At 42.2% G+C, this 21,459-nt stretch overlaps 1 protein-coding gene across 3 annotated transcripts in view; it reads right to left on the bottom strand.

Moving 5' to 3' along the window:
- LOC138740997 (uncharacterized) overlaps positions 1–810 on the bottom strand; it is an 81,561-nt gene extending 80,751 nt beyond the window's left edge. For all 3 annotated transcript variants that reach the window (XM_069894417.1, XM_069894418.1, XM_069894416.1), the window contains exon 1: positions 307–810. In XM_069894417.1, coding sequence (XP_069750518.1) covers positions 307–415 — 109 coding nt within the window. In that variant the 5' untranslated portion in view covers positions 416–810. The remainder of the gene's footprint in view (positions 1–306) is intronic.
- Positions 811–21,459: the final 20,649 nt, after the last annotated feature.

The raw sequence follows: 21,459 nt of genomic DNA, 5'->3' as shown, positions 1-21,459 counted from the left end.
GTGAACTGATGACCTAAAATACCCACACACTTGTAATTGACCTGCTGAAGCAAATCGCTTCTTTCTGTTCACCCCATGTGGCCTTGTCATAGTTTTATACATCACAATTAAATCTCCTCTCCAGCTCCTCTGTTCTAAAGAAAATAACAATTTTCTTGCCAATGTTTCATCAAAATAATAATTCTTCAGTCTGACAGCATTCTTATAAATCTGATTTGCAACCTCTCCAATACTATCAGATCTCTTACGATGTCTTGACTAGATGATACTCATTCCTCTGGCTGCAATTTAATGAGTGTTTTATACCTTTCCAGTGTGATTTCCCTGCTCCTTTGTTCTCTGCCTGGGCCAATAACGGAGAGTAATGCAGTGTCCTGTTGTGACTCCTCTGTTGAAACAGGTGAGCCTTCTTCATAGGCAGTCCCTTGGGATTGTGGAAGACTTGATTTTTATCCAATTCTCCGGATTCTGAGGTGGTTACTCAGGGTCTGTCACAAGCAGTCACAGAGAATGCCCCAGGTGGTCACAGCGAGTGCCCCAGGTGGTCACAGAGCCTGTCACAGGTGGCCACAGCAATTGCCCCAGGTGCACACAGAGAGTGCCCCAGTTGGTCACAGAGCCTGTCACAGGTGGCCACAGTTATTTCCCCAGGTGGCCACAGTGAGTGTCCCAGGTGGTCACAGGGTACCCCGAGTGGTCACAGAGAGTGCCCCAGTTGGTCACAGAACATGTCACAGGTGGCCACAGCAACTGCCCCAGGTGCTCACAGAGAGTGCCCCTGGTGATCACAGTGAGTGACCAAGGTGATCACAGAGAATGATCCTGATGTCACAGAGAGTGACCTTGATGCCACAGACTATGCCATAGATGGTCACAGAGCCTGTCACAGGTGGATCACAGAGAGTGCCACAACGTCACAGAAAATGCCTGAGACTCAGCAGGTCAAACAGTGTCCTTTATGTAGCAAAGATACAGAACCGATGTTTCGGGCTTGAGCCCTTCATCAAAGTATGAGAAAATGCTGGTGAGCGTCAGAATAAAAGAGTGGAGGGAAAAGGTGGGGGGGTGGGGTGGCAGGGCAGGTCAGGAGATGATCGGTGGAGAAGGGAGGGAGGAGACAGCAGCCCTGAGGGGAGGGAGGGTGCAAAGGCAGGGCTGTGTAGGTGTAGGTGTAGCACTGCCTCAGGGCTGCTGTCCCCTCCCTCCCATCTCCACTGGTCATCTCCTGCCCTGCCACCCCCCCCCCCCCACCTTTCCTGTCTACTCTTTTATTCTGATGCTCACCAGCATTTTCTCATACTTTGATGAAGGGCTCAAGCCTGAAACATCGGTTCTGTATCTCTGCTACATAAAGGACACTGTTTGACCTGTTGAGTCTCTCCAGCATTTTGTTATTTTACTTCAACCGCAGTGTCCACAGAAATGTGTGTTTTACCCCAGTTGGACAGAGAGAGTGCCACAAGATGTCACAGAAAATGCCCCAGATGGTCACATAGGGTGCCCCAGGTGATCACAGGGAATCTCTCAGGTTGTCACAGAGAGTTTCCCAGGTGCTCATAGAGCATGGCACAAGTTGAGCAGGAATTGCTGGGTGGGTGGGTTGTTTCAAAGGTGTCACCTTCCTTTTCCAATTACATTGGGCTCTGAATTTATCTGACAAATGGACTTGATGTAGAGTATTATGTTATCAGTGCCATCGTCCTGAGCAACTGTGGGCAAGGATTCTCAGGGCTCAGCAAGGATGTAACACTTCATGTGGAAACTTTGAATACATCATCAAATCTTTTTTTCTATCCATCCCAAACCTCTCTCTGGGACTGAGCTCAGGTTAGCGTATTCTGTTGGCAAACACACAGCCTACTCATTGGAGCTGGATAAGTCTAATTGGGACCCCAGTGCGAAAATTGTTGGTGTGTGAGAGGACATGATGTTGATCCATTTTCCCTGATGGTTGATTTGGTGTTCCTTGGAAAGACATCTTGTGCTTTACAATGTCTGTAGTAGGCACTGAAGTTGGATTGTGAGGGTCAGTGTTGTTCAGTAACATTTGAACTTAGTGCTTGGTTGGAAGTCTAGATCTTTGGAGACATCTAGTCAGATTGTTAGTCAATGGTGAATTTTATCAGCCATTTCTTTCCACGTTGCCTGCACAGTGGACTTCTCCTCTCCAGACTAGCAGTCCCAGATACTCTCTTTGTGAATTCTGTCACAGCGAGAGATCATCAAATAGACAGAAAGAAAGATTCAGACCATGGGAAGCTGTCCATGATTTCCAGGGTCTGATGTGAAACTTTATTTCTGGACAGCAGCATTGTTCAACAGGAGAAGGGTGTACCAGGATGTTTGATTTGTGGATGTCAAGTCTGAGGTCCACCATCTCGTGTGTCAGTGTACATGCTGGCGGTGACCTAGAATCAACCTCTTATTGTAAATATGAAGATGTGTCTAGTCTACTGTTGCCCAGCTATGGAGGTTGGAGTGAAAGGACACAATTGAACAGTTTTCCATTTGTCTTGTAAATCAGGCCCACATCAAATGGATGTTAATTGACGTTGAATGTGATGTTGCATTGAGATAGATTGAGCAAGTATTGAAGTGACTCTGTAGCATTGTTTGACAAAAGTCTGCTCTATAATTGTGTCTTCAGAAGACCAGTTGATTAGGTTTATGGTTTGGATGTTAACAAAATGGACTTGGGAACGGACAGGCTAGTTACCAAACAAGCAATCTCAACTTACAGGCAAGACGAGAAAATGAAATGATTCTCCTCGGGAAAAAGGTCCAATCTGCAGACAACGTGAGACAAACCTCACTCTCTTCATTTCCTACTTCCGCCTGACTGCTGTCTAACTTCACGCCCCATCCATTAACTCCCCCTCCCACAATCTGAGCCCTTGCTTGTATCTCTGAAGTATAAATGTGCTGGAAGAACTCAGCAGGTCACACAGCAAAAGGCAGTCAGGCATGTAGCCTGACAACCTTGTCAGGTATGAGCCTTTGTCATTGATAACGAAGGGCTCAGCTGCAACACGTTGACTTCCTTTGGCTTCCTATGAAGATTGAGTTTTTCAATCCTGCTTCCTGATGAGTTTCTCCAGCATCTTTATGCATTACACTCAACCTCAGCATCTACAGACATTCTTGTTTTACTCCCACATGGGAGACTGGTCCAAAAGGTGAGGACCCACAGGATTTGGAAAAGTTGATGAATTGGATCCTTGTACCCAATGGATACAGGGGTGTTTGTCTGTTGGAAATCGGTAGTGAGTGGTATGTCGCAGTGGTCAGTGCTGGCCCGCAACTGTCTTCTGGATACGATGTGGGAGAAGTGACAGACTGTAGTGTACCTAAATGTGCTGATGACATTATTTTGAGTGGAAATCAAATTGTGCAGAGGATGTGGAGAGTCTGCAGAGAGATATAGATAGGTTAAGTGAGTGGGCAAGGGACTGGCAGATGGTGTACAACGTGAGGTCATCCACTTTGGAAAGAAAATGGAAAATCTGATTATAATTTTTTGAATATTTTATTTAAGATCAACACATATATCTTTGGCTTGGCTTCGCGGACGAAGATTTATGGAGGGGGTAAAAAGTCCACGTCAGCTGCAGGCTCGTTTGTGGCTGACCAGTCCGATGCGGGACAGGCAGACACGATTGCAGCGGTTGCAAGGGAAAATTGGTTGGTTGGGGTTGGGTGTTGGGGTTTTCCTCCTTTGCCTTTTGTCAGTGAGGTAGGCTCTGCGGTCTTCTTCAAAGGAGGCTGCTGCCCGCCAAACTGTGAGGCGCCAAGATGCACGGTTTGAGGCGTTATCAGCCCACTGGCGGTGGTCAATGTGGCAGGCACCAAGAGATTTCTTTAGGCAGTCCTTGTACCTTTTCTTTGGTGCACCTCTGTCACGGTGGCCAGTGGAGAGCTCGCCATATAATACGATCTTGGGAAGGCGATGGTCCTCCATTCTGGAGACGTGACCCATCCAGCGCAGCTGGATCTTCAGCAGCGTGGACTCGATGCTGTCGACCTCTGCCATCTCGAGTACCTCGACGTTAGGGGTGTGAGCGCTCCAATGGATGTTGAGGATGGAGCGGAGACAACGCTGGTGGAAGCGTTCTAGGAGCCGTAGGTGGTGCCGGTAGAGGACCCATGATTCGGAGCCGAACAGGAGTGTGGGTATGACAACGGCTCTGTATACGCTTATCTTTGTGAGGTTTTTCAGTTGGTTGTTTTTCCAGACTCTTTTGTGTAGTCTTCCAAAGGCGCTATTTGCCTTGGCGAGTCTGTTGTCTATCTCATTGTCGATCCTTGCATCTGATGAAATGGTGCAGCCGAGATAGGTAAACTGGTTGACCGTTTTGAGTTTTGTGTGCCCGATGGAGATGTGGGGGGGCTGGTAGTCATGGTGGGGAGCTGGCTGATGGAGGACCTCAGTTTTCTTCAGGCTGACTTCCAGGCCAAACATTTTGGCAGTTTCCGCAAAGCAGGACGTCAAGCGCTGAAGAGCTGGCTCTGAATGGGCAACTAAAGCGGCATCATCTGCAAAGAGTAGTTCACGGACAAGTTTCTCTTGTGTCTTGGTGTGAGCTTGCAGGCGCCTCAGATTGAAGAGACTGCCATCCATGCGGTACCGGATGTAAACAGCGTCTTCATTGTTGGGGTCTTTCATGGCTTGGTTCAGCATCATGCTGAAGAAGATTGAAAAGAGGGTTGGTGCGAGAACACAGCCTTGCTTCACGCCATTGTTAATGGAGAAGGGTTCAGAGAGCTCATTGCTGTATCTGACCCGACCTTGTTGGTTTTCGTGCAGTTGGATAATCATGTTGAGGAACTTTGGGGGACATCCGATGCGCTCTAGTATTTGCCAAAGCCCTTTCCTGCTCACGGTGTCGAAGGCTTTGGTGAGGTCAACAAAGGTGATGTAGAGTCCTTTGTTTTGTTCTCTGCACTTTTCTTGTAGCTGTCTGAGGGCAAAGACCATGTCAGTGGTTCTTCTGTTTGCGCGAAAGCCGCACTGTGATTCTGGGAGAATATTCTCAGCGACACTAGGTATTATTCTATTTAGTAGAATCCTAGCGAAGATTTTGCCTGCAATGGAGAGCAACGTGATTCCCCTGTAGTTTGAGCAGTCTGATTTCTCGCCTTTGTTTTTGTACAGGGTGATGATGGTGGCATCACGAAGATCCTGAGGCAGTTTACCTTGGTCCCAACAAAGCTTGAAAAACTCATGCAGTTTGGCATGCAGAGTTTTGCCGCCAGCCTTCCAGACTTCTGGGGGGATTCCATCCATACCTGCTGCTTTGCCACTTTTCAGTTGTTCGATTGCCTTATATGTCTCATCCAGGGTGGGAACCTCATCCAGCTCTAGCCTTAGGGGCTGTTGAGGGAGCTGGAGCAGGGCGGAATCTTGGACTGAGCGGTTGGTACTGAAAAGAGATTGGAAGTGTTCTGACCATCGGTTGAGGATGGAGATCTTGTCGCTGAGGAGGACTTTGCCGTCTGAGCTGCGCAGCGGGCTTTGGACTTGGGGTGAGGGGCCGTACACAGCCTTTAGAGCCTCGTAGAAACCCCTGAAGTCGCCAATGTCCGCGCTGAGCTGTGTTCGTTTGGCGAGGCTAGTCCACCACTCATTTTGGATCTCCCGGAGTTTGCGCTGAAGATGGCTGCATGCGCGATGGAAGGCTTGTTTCTTCTCTGGACAGGACGGCTTTGTAAGGTGAGCCTGGTGGGCAGCTCGCTTCTTTGCCAGCAGCTCCTGGATTTCCTGGCTGTTTTCGTCAAACCAGTCCTTGTTTTTCCTGGAGGAGAAGCCCAGTACCTCTTCAGTGGATTGCAGTATGGTAGTCTTCAACTGATCCCAGAGGGTTTCAGGGGACGGGTCCGTGAGGCGGGTTGCAACGTCGAGCTTTGCTTTGAGGTTTGCCTGGAAGTTTCCTCTCGCTTCGTCTGACTGCAGTTTTCCAACATTGAACCTCTTTCTGGGGGCTTTATTGTTCCTGGGCTTTGGCTTGAAGTGAAGGTTGAGCTTGCAGCGAACCAGCCGGTGGTCAGTGTGGCATTCCGCGCTAGGCATGACCCTGGTGTGGAGCACATCTTGTTTGTCACTTTCTCGCACCAGGATGTAGTCCAGGAGGTGCCAGTGTTTGGATCGGGGATGCATCCAGGTGGTCTTAAGGCTGTCCCTCTGCTGAAAAAGGGTGTTTGTAATGACAAGCCGCTGTTCTGTGCAGAGCTCCAACAGGAGGCGCCCATTGTCATTGCACTTGCCGACGCCATGCTTGCCCAGGATTCCTGGCCAGGTTTCTGAGTCTTTGCCGACACGAGCGTTGAAGTCGCCCAGGATGACAACCTTGTCGGCTGTAGGGGTACGTTGGATGAGGTTGCGCAGGTCGGTGTAGAACTTGTTCTTTTCTGCTGGTTCCGCCTGGAGGGTTGGAGCATAGACACTGATGAGGGTGATGTGACGCTTGTTTTGAAGTGGGAGTCGCATGGACATGATTCGGTCCGAGAGGCCTGTCGGAAGGTTTTCGAGTTTGGAGGCAATGAAGCTCTTGACCATGAAGCCTACACCAGATAGGCGTCGTTCATCCGAAGGCTTGCCAGACCAGTAGAGTGTGTAGCCCGCGCCGCGTTCTTGGAGGCTGCCTACATCTGCCAGGCGGACTTCACTGAGAGCGGCTATGTCGATGTCAAGTCTGAGGAGTTCATGTGCAATGAGGGCAGACCGACGTTCAGGTCGATGGCTGTCAGTCTTGTCTAGCATGGTTCTGATGTTCCAGCATGCTAGCTTGAGTTTGTGAGCATCTTTTGAGGGGGAGGACGTGGAGGGGGAGGACGTGGAGGGGGAGGATGTGGAGGGGGAGGACGTTGAGGGGGAGGACGTGGACCTGTCCTCGGGCCTGCGCAAAGGAGCTTTTAGGTGGAGTGCAGTGCGCGCAGTACTGGCCCCACCCTTTACACCCATGGTTCGTGTGCCGTGGCCAAGCAAGCTGGGACGTGGCAGCGAGGTCCTTGGGTCGTAGGTTTTATATCGGAGTGGCCTTTTCCTATGCAGGTTTATTACCCGGGCTGGAGGGGCCTGCCTCCCCTCCTAGGTCGGTCCATACTGCCCGGACCGGGGCCGAGGCCGCCGCAGTTCACCCTGTGCCTGGACTGGGGCCACCGCCTCCCACTCCCTGCCCGGACCGGGGCCTCCGTCTGCCTCACTCGACCGAGGCCGGGGCCGCCGTCTCCCCCCTTGCTCCTGCCCGTATCGGGGCCGCCGCCGTCTACCCTTCGCCCGGACCGGGGCCGGGGCCGCCGCTGCTCTCCCTGTGCCCGGACTGGGGCCGCCGCCTCCCCCTTGCTCCTGCCCGTATCGGGGCCGCCGCCGTCTACCCTTCGCCCGGACCGGGGCCGGGGCCGCTGCTGCTCTCCCTGTGCCTGGACTGGGGCCGCCGCCTCCCACTCCCTGTCCGGACCGGGGCCTCCGCCTGCCTCACTCGACCGAGGCCGGGGCCGCCGTCTCCCCCTTGCTCCTGCCCGTATCGTGGCCGCCGCCGTCTACCCTTCGCCCATAACAAACAGCAAAAAACATTTTTAAACCATTATTATAAAACTTAATTAAATACAAGTTGATTTAAATGAAAAGAGAAAAAAGCTACAAAAACCCCATCTAAACCTTGACTAAACCCTCCCTCCCAACAACCCCTACTACCCCCACTAAAAAAAAATCTAAATGACTAAATTGCATAATGAATATGAGAATATATTAAATTGGATGCTTCAGGAAACACTCAAGTATCCCAAAGACATTTCACAAGAGAACATTATTTATTTTTAAAGGAAGATTTCTCCGGTTCGGGGGATTCAAAGGAATCAATTATTATTTCAAACCCAATGTTCGAGCATATGGGCTCCAAATCTATAAAAATACAGAATATTTACCTCTCAAATTACATGTACTTTTTTCTAATGGAATCCAACTTTGAACCTCTGTTTGCCATCTTCCTAGTGTTAATGAACCATCTGATTTCCAAGTAACAGCTATAAATTTCTTTGCTTTCACCAAAACTAACTTACAAATTTCATCTAAAACTCTGATAAATGCAGCTTAGGAGATAAATTTTTTAAATTTCCCATCAAAAATAACTCAGATTTAATGGAAAAACAATACCTGTAACCTGATGTAAAAACTTACTAATTGAAATCCAAAAAGGTTTAACTTTTGAACAAGACCATGTAGAATGAATAAAGGTTCTTAAACATTGATCTGATATATTTGATTTCCATCTATTCAAATATGTATTAGGTGGTTTACAACTTCCTAAATTAAAGAATTATTATAAAGCAGCACAATTAAGGTTTCTTGTTTCCTTATTTGGGAATATTCAGCCATCACGGGTGGAAATTGAATTAAACAAGACTGAAGAAAATATACCTGAGGAATTTTTTTATAAATGGGAACCAAGGTTAATGGTTGCTGACAGAGGCTGTCCATTATTGAAACATTTGACTAATATTTAGAATAAGATTAAGTTAGAAAATGATGGGAAGTCTTTAGTCATTAAAAATGTCATTAATTAATCCTCATAATTGATGTCATTTGATCAGTTAAAAATAAAATATGATCTCCCACATAATATTCTTTTTTGTTATTGTCAATTCAAAGCCTATTTAAGAGAGAAATTAGGACCAGATATTGTATTAAAATATCCTACAGATTTAGAACAGCTGATTGTTGAATGAATGGTTAAAAAGTTTATTTCAATATTCAATAGCATATATAATGTTACAAGAAAAAGCACCTAAATTAGGTTTATTTAAGTCAAGAGAAAGATGGGAACAAGATAACAAGATTTAAATATTTTATATATGTCAATAAATTTGGAAACATTTATGTTAAGAGGTTATGTCTAATACAATTAGCCTAAGATATAAATTACTACACTATCATTTTTTACATCAGTTATATATTACACCTCATAAGATCAGAATAATTTTAAGAAAATTGAAACAGCCTTTTCTGAGTGTCAAAATCAGGTAGAAAGTAATTGAGGAAAAATGGAAAAAGTGGAAGGTTCTTTTGTAGATTGGGGGATTCAAAAAGGAGATTTAATGAAGAAGATTGATTCATTGGAAAATCAAAGCTGAAGGAATAATGTTAAAATAGTTGGTCTTCCAGAGGACATTGAAGGTGATGACCCTATAAAAATTTTAAGCCCTGGATCCCAGATGTGCTGCATAAAGAGCTTTTTCCTGAAGGCTTAGAACTGGATAGGGCTCACAGAGCTCTGAGAAGAAAACCACTTCCAGGTCAAACTTCAAGAGCAGTCTTAGTTCATTGTTTAAAATACCAAGATAGAGAAATGATTTTACATATGGCAGTACAGAACACACAGCAGAATCAGTCTCCATTAATGGTTCAAAATAACAAAGTGTTTTTCTATGCCAATTTGAGCCAAGAAGTTATTAGAAGACAACGAGAATTTAATACGGCCAAAGATGTTTTATGGCAAAAAGGCTAAAAGTTTGCTTTTCATTATCCTGCAATTTTGAAGGTTTTTTATAGAAATTTTCAATCTCAATTTTTTGAATGATCATGATGCTTTGTTTTTGCTAATTCTTTGCCGGAATTGTGAAGAAATGGGTGTTTTCCTCCATTGTCACCTCAGAGGAGGGTAAATGGAAATGAAAATGGACATGGGAATGGAAAGAATGGAAAGTATGGAAAGAATGGAAAGAAAGAAGAGTTGACACAAAGTTTTCTTGATGTTGATCTAGAGCAGTCTTTGGGTTTGGAATCGTTGGGCTGAATATCTGGACTATATTTTATTGTGTTTAATTAAATAATAAATATGTATCTGGCTGGGGGGTAGGTGGATAACACTGAAAACTTTGATAGTCATCTGACGCTAATGAGTTTACCACACTCAAATTTTTAGGGTGTTATTACCTTTGGATGTTTTTATTTTTTGTTTTATTTTAGGGTTTTCTTTTGGAAAAATTATAGAAGGAAGCATTATTTTATAGTGTGTAAATATATTAGTAGTTAAAAAGATGTCTAAATTGAATGTTGCAACTTTTAATGTTCAGGGATTAAATAATCCAATTATGAGAAAGGGAATATTAGTCTATATTAAAAAAAAAGAAAATTGATATTGCTTTTTTTGTACAAGAAACACATTTGACTAAAAAAGTACATTTGAAATTGAAAAGAGATTGGGTTGGTCATGTTTTTTCTTCTTTTAATTCTAAGGCAAGAGGAGTAGCGATTTTGATTCATAAAAATTTAACATTTGAATTGGAATCTTCAGAGTATTAAGAGTGAACTGTAAAAATTTTGCTGAATCTTGGACTTTGCTGAATCTTTATGCCCCTAATATAGATGATGAGTGGTTTATTTCAGAAGCTTTTCTATTGTTAACTCAAGTTAATGAAAATGTCTTAATTGGTGGTGATTTTAATTGTGCTTTAGATCCTTTATTGGATAGAAATCCAAAAAGTATAAAGAAATCAAAGATGGCAATAAAAATTAATGCGTTAATGAAAGATTTAAATTTGGTGGATATTTGTAGAAAAGTTCATCCTACAGAGAAAGATATTTCTTTTTATTCTTCACGACATGATTAGTTTTTTAGAATTGATCAGCATATTTACAAGGTAGAGTATTATGAGCTGAATATAAAAGTAGAGTTGTATCAGATCATTCATTATTACTTTTTTCTTGAGAAAGTTTGGAGGTAGTAGTTTGTCATTTAGATGGAGGTTTAATGCAATGTTATTGAAAAAAACAGTTTGTTACTTTTGTTAAAGAACATAACTCTTTATTTTTGACCGAGAATGTTAATTCTGTGGATAGTCATTTTGTAATATGGGATGTTTTGAAAGCTTATTTGAGGGGGCAGATTATTAGTTATTCTACGAAAGTTAAGAAATAATATATGGCAGAAAGTTTAGAATTAGAAAATAAGATTGCTGAGTTGGAGAAAGATTTTCACAAAGATGTATCAGAAGATAAAAAAAAGTTGCATTAGCGAGGTTGAAATTACATTGTAATACTTCAAAAACTTATCAGTTTGAGCGCTTAATTAATCGATCTAAGCAACATTATTATGAGTTGGGGGAAAGAGCTCATAAGGTACTTGCTTGGCAGTTGAAAGCTGAACAGACATCTCAGATTATTAATGCTGTTAAGAAGAATTCAAAAGTTACTTATAAATCTCAGGAAATTAAAGACCAGTTTTATTCATTTTATTTAAAATTATATACTTCTGAGGGGAAACAGGATAATGGTTCTATTGACTTTTACTTAACTAATTTAAAACTACTGGTATTAGATGGAAATGAGGTTCAGGAATTGGAATCTTCATTTATGGATTTTGAAATTAAGGACGCTATTCAGGAAATGCCTAAAGGAAAGTCCCCAGGGGATGATGGATTCCCTGTGGAATTTTATAAATTTTTTCATGATGATTTATCTAATGTATTTGGAGAATTGCTAAATCAAGTTTCTGAAGATCAGAGGTTACCAGAATCATGTTTAAGTGCTTTAATAACTGTCATTCAAAAAAAAAAGATAGAGATCCATTAAAGGAATCTTCATATAGACCTATTTCTTTATTAAATGTAGATTATAAAATTATAGCAAAAGTATTAGCTAATAGACTTGCTAAGTATTTATCTAAATTGGTACATATTGATCAAACAGGTCTTATTAAGAATAGAAATGCATCAGACAATATATTTTAAATAATTACTTTGGTCAATGCATATCAAAAGCAACCTAACCATCCTATGATGGATGCATTAGATGCAGAAAAAAAGCTTTTGATAGGGTTGAGTGGGATTTTTTATTTAAAGTGTGAGAGAAATTTAAATTCGGCTCTTCTTTCATTGGTTGGGTTGCAGCTTTATATACAAATCCAATTGCTAGGGTGGTGACAAATGGACAGATTTCTTTACCATTTAAATTGACTCATTAAACTCAACAGGGCTGCCTATTGTCACCAGCCTTATTTGTGTTTGTTATTGAACCATTAGCTCAGGCTATTAGACAAAATGAAGAAATTAGAGGGATGAGAGTTAAGAATGAAGAATATAAAATTAACTTATTTGTGGATGATGCGTTGGTATATTTGACGGAACCGGAACGGTTGTTGAAACAATTGCAAGAGTGTTTGCTGAAATTGGGAGAATTATCGGGATATAAAGTTAATTGGGATAAAAGTGAAATTTTACCAATTGGAGTGGGAGATTATTCTGAATTTTAAACTATTACAAAATTAAGGTGGCCAAGAAAAATTAAATATTTAGGTGTGTTTATGGATATGAATGATCAATCATTATATCAATTAAATTATGTACCTATATTAAGATGGATTAAAGCAGATTTGATTAAGTGGAAAGATCTTCCATTAACTTTGATTGGTCAGGTTAATTGTATTAAAATTAATATTTTTCCTCAAATTCAATATTTATTCCAGTTACTACCTTGTTTACTTTCTAAGGGTTTTTTTCAAGATTTGAATAAAGCAGTGTGAGAGTTTTTATGGAAAGGTAAATTAGCTCGAGTGGCATTGCATAGACTTACATGGAAGTATACATTTGGCAGACTACAATTACCACATTTTCAAAACTATTATTAAGCGGCCCAGTTGAAGTTTATTAGTAGATTGATGGATTTAGATCAGCCTCCCAACTGGGCTAAAGTGGAGATGGCATGTATTTCCAGGGTTGAAATACATGAATTAATATTTTGTTGGAATTTGATTTTGTTACAGCAATATGATATGCTGATATTGAAACATTTGTTAAAGATTTGGTTAAAAAGAACAGGGTGTTAGGGTCAAAAGATCAATTATCAATATTAATCCATTGTATAACAATCAGCTTATTCCTTTTTCAATGTTTAATAATTATTGAAATATTTGGGATTTGAAAGGTAGAAAGACAATCCAAGATTGTTTTGTAGAGGGGAAATTTCTTTCTTTTAATCAATTGAGAGAAACATTTGATATACCTGTAAATTCTTTGTTTGCATATTATCAACTTAGAGCTTTCATTAAAGATATTATGGTAGAGAGATGATTTTACCTACTTTGTCGAGATTTGAATCTTTGATTTTCTCTATACCAAAAAAGGGTTATATTTCAGTTATGTATAATTTGTTACAAGATAGTATAGATAAGACCAATTGGGAGAAATCTAAACTTAAATGGGAGAGTGATTTAGTATTTATTTTTCCCAAAGATGATTGGGAGAATATGTGACAGGACAATGTAATTAAATTGCCTAATGTAAGATATGGAATGGTTAATTATAATTTTTTACATCAATTATATTTGACCATGGAAAAACTAAAAAAAATATGGGTTTAGTAATTCAGATTCTTGTTTTAGATGTGGCTCATGTATTGGAACTTTTTTCCATGCTGTTTGGACTTGTGTTAAAGTTCAATAATTTTGTCAAGGAATTAAAGTAGCTTTGGAGAAATTATATAATTTTATACTACCGTTAGATCCAACAATTTTTTTGTTGGGAAATTTGTATTCATTAAGGGGAATGGGATTGGATAAAATTCAAATTGCTTTTGTATAGTTGGTATTATCAGTAGCACATAAATGTGTTGCTATTACTTGGAAAGATTATACTGAGATTAATATATCATGTTGGCATAAAGGATTGAAAGTATGTATTGTTATGGAAAAAAATTACCTATAATTTACATGATAATTCTTCTTCTTTTGTTAGTAAGTGGTTTCTGTATTTGAAATATATGCATTTAGATATACTTTGAAATGTTATTAACATTTATAATATTTTCTTTTCATATATATAATCTATATATTTTTTTGTTCCTCTTAAGGGAGTTGGCTGAAGGGGTGGAAGGGTGGGGTGGTGTTAATGTAAAATCTTTTTCAAAATTATTTCTATACTGTATGTTATTTTTTTTCTATCTTTTAAATAAAGTTTGAGAAAAAAAAATACCTGAAAGAAAGAGGTTATCATCTGGAGAACCCTGAAGGGGAAAGTTTTGTCAGCAAGACACTGAGGTGGCTGATTGAAGTACATCAATTGTGGATGTCTTGGAACAACAAATCTCTCTCTGAAAACTGACAAGAACATTCCTGAGTGGTAATCATTTACCTTTGAAGTACCAAAGCCTGGTTAAACTTTATAAGTGTTCAATTCTGTGCACAGTATAAAAATTGCCTGCAACCAGTGAACTTAGAGAAATGAGAAGTGAGTTTGAACTGTGAACCAAATAACTTTTCTGAACTTACACAGATATTACATACATGTGCGCATAGAATTCGAAGGGGATTAAGTTAGGTTAAATAAGTCAATAGAGAAAAGTTAAAGTTTGATTCTATTTTCATGTTTAAAGATAATTAAAAGAAACTTTTGTTTAAGTAACCATTTGTCTGGGTGAATATCTATTGCTGCTGGGTTTTGGTGTCCTCTGGGCTCGTAACATTTTATGGGGTTTGTCTGTTCGGATTGAAAATTGGAGTTTTTGTGATTTATTAGTTAATTTATTTTTCAAGCTAATTTAAAGCTTGTGTGTGGAAAAGCAGCATCAATGGATGTTGATACATTTTTGTCAGAACCATCACCTGCAGAGCTGCAGAGCAAGAGAAAAGAGAAACTAATGGTTATTTCTAACACATTAAAACTGACTGAAGTCAAACATTGGATGAGGAAAATACAAATACAGAGAATAACAGTGAAATATTATACAAGTGAGGGAAAATTTGTTGAGAAGGACTTCAAAAATTTTCCAGAGGATGGATCTGTTGAGTTGCAATTGGAATTGGAAAAATTGAGTGTGGAAGAAGGAAGATAAAAACAGAGGGTGGAAGAAGAAAGAGAAAAATGGGTGGTGGAAGAAGAAAGAGAAATGGAGGGTGTTAAAAGCTGAAAAACAGAGGATAATGAGGCAGAAGAAGTTGAAAAAAGAGGAAATATGACTTGGAAAAGATTGAAAGGGACAGCCAGTTTCAATTAGAGAAATTAAAAATTGAGATGGAAGAAGGTAAGAGAGCTGAGTCTGTAACTCCTGGGGAGAGGTTTTTGGCTAGTAGAGAGGTAACTCTAATTCCTCTTTTTGATGAGGGAGATATAGATACATATTTTCAGCTTTTTGAAAAAGTTGCTGAGAGCTCAAGATGGCCAAAGAAAAATGGACTCTTAAGCTCCAAAGTGTATTGAAAGGAAAAGCACAAATTGCATACTGTAGCTTGACTACAGAGCAAGTGGCAAATTATGATACTGTTAACCAATTAGTATTGAAAGCTTATGAGCTGGTTCCAGAAGCATATAGTCAAAAATTTAGGAGTATGATATATGGTGAATATCTATTGCTGTTGGGTTTTGAGGTCCTCTGGGCTTATAATGTGTTCAGCATACATTCTATGCAGAAGCAACCCAGTTGTATTGCATTATCATGGAATCATAGAATTATACAGACCTGCTACTATTATCAGGAAGGAGGTACAAGAGCATTACAATCAGCACTGCCTGACTGGGAAATGGCTTTTTCCCGCAGGATGTGACTTGATGAATGGTATCTTGTGATCAAGTAAAGTGTGTGTGTGTGTGTGTGTGTGTGTGTGTGTGTGTGTGTGTGTGTGTGTGTGTGTGTGTGTGTGCGTGTGTGGGTGTGTGCATGTGTGTGTGTGTGTGTGTGTGTGTGTGTGTGTGTGTGTGTGTGTGTGTGTGTGTGCGTGTGTGGGTGTGTGCATGTGTGTGTGTGTGTGTGTGTGTGTGTGTGTGTGTGTGTGTGTGTGCGTGTGTGGGTGTGTGCATGTGTGTGTGTGTGTGTGTGTGTGTGTGTGTGTGTGTGTGTGTGTGCGTGTGTGGGTGTGTGCATGTGTGTGTGTGTGTGTGTGTGTGTGTGTGTGTGTGTGTGTGCGTGTGTGGGTGTGTGCATGTGTGTGTGTGTGTGTGTGTGTGTGTGTGTGTGTGTGTGTGTGTGTGCGCGTGTGTGGGTGTGTGCATGTGTGTGTGTGTGTGTGTGTGTGTGTGTGTGTGTGTGTGTGTGTGTGTGCGTGTGTGGGTGTGTGCATGTGTGTGTGTGTGTGTGTGTGTGTGTGTGTGTGTGTGCGTGTGTGGGTGTGTGCATGTGTGTGTGTGTGTGTGTGTGTGTGTGTGTGTGTGTGTGTGTGTGTGTGTGTGTGTGTGTACATTTTGCATATATATTTATTCTCTGCTGTAATTTTATGTATATATGTGATAACTCTGTGTTCTGCACTGTGTGCGAATGCATGTGCTCTGTGGGCTGGTAAAGCACCATTTTGTCACATTGTGTATATATAGAGTCAGATGATAATAAACTTCAACTTGAACTTAATGTGGATCATGAGTTTGCCTCACCATGCCTACTTCTGCTTAATCCTATTTGTCTGCATTAGCCCCTTATCCCTCTGCACTTTCCCTCTCCAAGTACCTGTCTAAATGTCCTTTGGGCATTGTAATGGTACCTACTTCTGCTACATCCTCTGTCTGTTCATTCCATAAAACTCCCAGCCTCTGTGTGATCATTTTTTCCCCTCTGACCTGAACCTGTGCCCACTTGGTACTTCCTAGTCCTCTCATCTCTCCCACTAATCGCCCCCTCGGTGCCACCTCGTGTGATCACAAGAAGTGCAGTACTTGCACCCACACCTCCTCCTTCGCCATCATTCGGGGCCCTATACAGTCCTTGCAAGTGAAATGACACTTTACTTGTGAATCCGCTCGGGTCACCTACTGCATCTGCTGCTCCTGCTGTGGCCTCAGAAAGACTGGATGCAGACGTGAAGATCGCTTTTTTGGGCATCTTCACTCTGACTGCCGCAATAGCAGGAATCTTTCAGTGCACCCATTTCTCTTCCCTGCCCCATTCCCATGCCAACTTCTGTCTATGGTTTCATGCCCCGGCCAACAAATTGGAAGAACAACACCTCATATTCTGTCTAGGCACCCTCCAACCAGTTGGCATTAAAATGAACTTCTCTGATGTCCTTTAGCTACTGCACCCCCACCTTTTCTCTCATTGCCTATCCTCATGTCTCCATATTTAATTTGTTCCACTGTCTTTCTCTTTCATTTCATACAGCTTTGCATTTACAGTTAGCCCCTCCCCTAATAATTTTGCTCTTGCCCTCCAATTCACACATAGAACATAAGGTGTTGTTCCTTCAATTTACGAGTAGCCTTGGTTGGGCAATGTATACGGTCATGGACATTCATATCGGTGTGGAAATGAGGTATAGAAAGGTGACTCTGCAGAAGGCAGGAAGGGAAAGGTGTGTCTGGTGGTGGGATCACTTTAAGTTTGGCAAAAATTGCGGAGGATAATATGAAGGCTGGGTGGGTGGGAGGTGAGGACAAATCAAATCATTTGAAACACAGAAGTCCACAGATGCTGTGATTGTAGTGAAAACATAGAACTGCTGGAGAAATGCAGGTCTCACAGCATCCATAGGGGACTTGAAGAAGGATTTGGTGAATGTTAGACCGAAGTTCTAAAGGTCCCTGGTTTAATCTCAGGTTTCATCACATTTTCTTTGTCACACTGCAAAGTAATATAAAACAACTTTTCTTTTACAACTTTCCCCAAATTTGGCCCTAGGGCACATATTTAAACCCAATGCATTTATTTTTATGTAGAACTTCAATAGAAATGCTGGAGGAACTCAGCAGGTCTTGCAGCATCCATAGATGGCTTGAAAAATGGCTCAGGCCTGAAACATTGGTTATATATTACCTTCTGGTTGGGTGGTACCAGACCAACAATCTTGCTTTCAATGTCACCAAGACCAAGAAGCTATTGTGGACTTTAGGAAGGAGAGGCTAAGGGACCCCACACATGTCTGCATCGATGGGACGGAGATGGAGAAGGTTCTAAGTTCTTGGGAGTCCACATATCAGAGAACCTCTCCTGGAGCCAGCACATCGAGGCCACCATTATGACCTCTACTTTCTAAGAAGTTTGAGGTCATTTGGAATGTCTTTGAATAGTCCATCGAACTTCAACAGGTGTCGTGTGGAAAGTAAATGGACTGATACAAAGCTGCTTCCCTTATATCAAGGCAATCCCAAGAAATCCTGAGTTAAAACCCATTGAGCTTCAACCTAAATGTTTTTAGACTCCAATTGAATCTGCCCAATATATATGTACTTCTAATTCCAATAACTATTGGGAGTCCTATAGTGTCACCCATCAAATTGATCATGCCTTGCTTATTCCTAGGTACTACTCATATAGTGTGGCAAGGTTAGTAAGTATTACAGCACCTGCAATGGAGTGTATGTCCTCTCCACTATCTGCATGGGTTTCCAGTTCTCTCCCATGTTCCAAAGACAAAAAGGATCAGTAGGTGAATGGGTCATATGGTTGTATTTGGGTGGCACTGGCTCATGGGCCGCTTGGGCCAGTTACCATGTGGTGTATCAAAATAAAAATAAAAAATAGCCTCATTAGCCATTTCCTCCTGAACATCGTTCCCCATTACTGGTGGAATGTTCACCGAGACCAGTAGCGTAATCACTCCTCCACTTTATATCCGCTCTGTCATGTATGAAATCTCTAGAGCCCGGAATACTGACAACCAATCTTGCTCTTCTCTCATCCACTTTTCCTTGATTGCAACAGCATCATAATCCCACGACCTGATCTGTGCTCCCAGTTCCTCTGTTGTATCTGTGAGCTTCCATGCCATACTCTCCTCCTGCCTCTATCTGCTCTGTTCTATTTCCTACTTCAGAGTTACCCTCCCCACCAACTTTATTGTCACCTTCTATTCCACACCCACATGAATTTAAGCCCTCCTGGGTTGCATAAGCAAACCTCCCTGCAAGGATATTGGTTGTCCTCCATTTTTGTGCCCCAGAAGTGATCCCAATGAACCAAATAGCTAAGCCGCCACTCCCCTGCATTTTCTCTTTACCCATGCTTTTATTCTACCTATTTATTTCTGTACTCATTAGCATATGGAGCAGGAGCAATCCTGAGATTCCAACCCTGGACATACAGGATTTTATCGTTCTATCTAACTTCCTCAGATCCCTTTGTAGGACCTCATTTTCCTTCTTACCTATGTCATTACTACAAATATGAGCTACAACCTCTGGCTGTTCACCCTCTCCTTTTAGAATGCCACTTTCCAATACTCTTTGGCCATCCTGGAGCGTTGCTCAAGGCAACAGAAGTAACTCTGTCTGCACCTCCCACCCCCTCCCTCCCTCCCCCTGATAATTGAATCCTCCATCATCACTGCTGGTCTAGAATTTGTCCTTCCATGTTGGACAGAAGAACCAGTCATGGTGCCACATATTTAGCTACTTCTGCTTTCCTCCAAGGGGCATTCCTTCCAACAATATCCAAAGCAGTATGCCTACTAGATAGGGGAATAGCCTGCCTCTCCTAGACATCAGCCACCTCCTCTCTGGATGAACCTGTGGTGTGACCACCTAAATGAAACTCCATATTTTAGCCTCCTGCATGCTCTTTGTCGGGGGTCACCGACATCTATCTGATCTCCCGTGTCTCTCCAGTTCCATTTAAAGTATCCAGGCATGTAAATGAAGGCAGCTGTTCAGAGTATGTGCCTCTCACATTCATATGTTACATGACCTGCATAGATGTGCAGTACTTGCTGCTTTCATTACTGATTTACAGCTTTGCTGGCTTAGCTTTCAAATCGAAGGTCGTCTCTCACATGGAAACCATAATAGTTCCCGTGAGCAAACAAAAGACCATCCATCTCTTTCCTACAGGAACCCCAGCCTGATTCTACTGACCACATTGCTTTGTGCCTTGCCCTGCTCGGAAACAGAGCAATGGCTTCTGCCTCAACTGACCCATACCTTTTGAGGGCAAAAATCTCTTGGAAAATATCCAGAGGCCATCTATGTTTTCAATGGATGAAAGAAAAAGGCTAATCTCGAGGAAAAGAAGCCACCAAATGTAAAAACACAGGCTAAAATGTGAAGAAATCACTGGGGTTCATATCCAAGGCCCAGGGATGAGAAATGGAGATCCTCAATTGACAATGAGCCTTGTTTGGGGCACACGGAGTTGGAACAACTAATTTTGAAATGAAACTGACGTTTTGGGCTCTACCTTTTCCTCCTTGATTCCATTCAACAGGTGAGTGTCCAGTCTTCGGTGCTTAATGATTGGAGTTTGGAGCATTTCATCAGAACACTTGTTTCCTGGAGTTCCCTTTAATGACCACCCTGCAGCTCCTAGTTGAACTTCAACACCAAAGACTAGTTAACCCAATAGCTCCAAGCCAGCTTTCAGCAGTCCAACCCCAACTGGCCCATTCTTTCCCTCTCCATTAACTTGTAGCCCTGCCAGATATCCTCTCTCAGTGCTCAGCTTTAATTCATTTTTTCACTTAACTGGATAATTTTACAGAGTGAAACACAAAAATCTACAGGCCCTATAATCGAAGTAAAGACTCACCAAGATGCTGGAGGAACTAAGCCAGTCTTTTGGCATCCATAGGAGACAAAGATATCTTGCCGACGTTTCGGGCCTCAGCCCTTCAAGGAAGAAGCAGAATGAGCCAACGAACAGGAAATCTCAGAATACATACGAGGGGAGAGGTGAGAATTGATTATGTGTGTGAGAAAGGAGATGGAGACAGAGCTGGGGGAAGGCGACGGGGGAAACAGCGATGGGGGGTGGTTAATGACAGTCAGAGAAGTTATCCGGTTGGAGGGTGCCCAGTCATAAGATGAGGTGTTGTTCCTCCAATTTGCAAGTGGTCTCAGTCTGGCAGTGCAAGAGGCCACGGACAGACATGTCAGCAAGGGAATGGGACGGGGAATTGAAATGGGTGGCCTCTGGGAGATCGACACTATCACTGTGGACAGAGCCAAGGTGCTCAACAAAGCGATCTCCCAGTCTGCGCACAGCCTCTCCGCTGTAGGAAGCACTGGATGCAGTGGATAACTCCTGCAGATTCACAAGTTTGTCGGAGCCTGGGTGCTCAACAAAATGATCACCCTGTCTGCGTCTATTTTGACAGAGTTCATTTTACAGCCAATTAACCCACAGGCATGCTTTCTGGATTTGTGCTGAAACCAGAGCACCTGGGGAAAGCAGCATGGTCACTGGGAGAATGTGCTAGCTCGACACAGAGAACAACGAACAAAGCTGGGTGCAAACCCACCTCCATGAAGTTCCAAGGCAGCTGCATGAAATGCTCCATCCACTGTGGCACCCACACTGCAAAATTAACGGTGCTAAAAATGCAACTTGTTCATTTATTACATGAACACTCATTTCGGAGCACTGTGTCTTTTATTTCTCATACAATGCACCTAACCTTGTTTCTTTCATTGATATTTACTTGTCTGCCATTGAATTTTACTTTGTTGTGGTCATTGCTTCTCAATGATTCTGCTCTCACATCCTTCATCTTCCCACATTTAATCTCCCAGATCAGCCCAAGCCAAATGTGTTTCCTGCCATGGCATCCTTCACCT

This window comes from Narcine bancroftii, chromosome 8 (genome assembly GCF_036971445.1).
Source record: "Narcine bancroftii isolate sNarBan1 chromosome 8, sNarBan1.hap1, whole genome shotgun sequence".
Classification (NCBI taxonomy): Eukaryota; Metazoa; Chordata; class Chondrichthyes; order Torpediniformes; family Narcinidae; genus Narcine; species Narcine bancroftii.
This window is presented reverse-complemented; position numbering and strand designations above follow the sequence as displayed.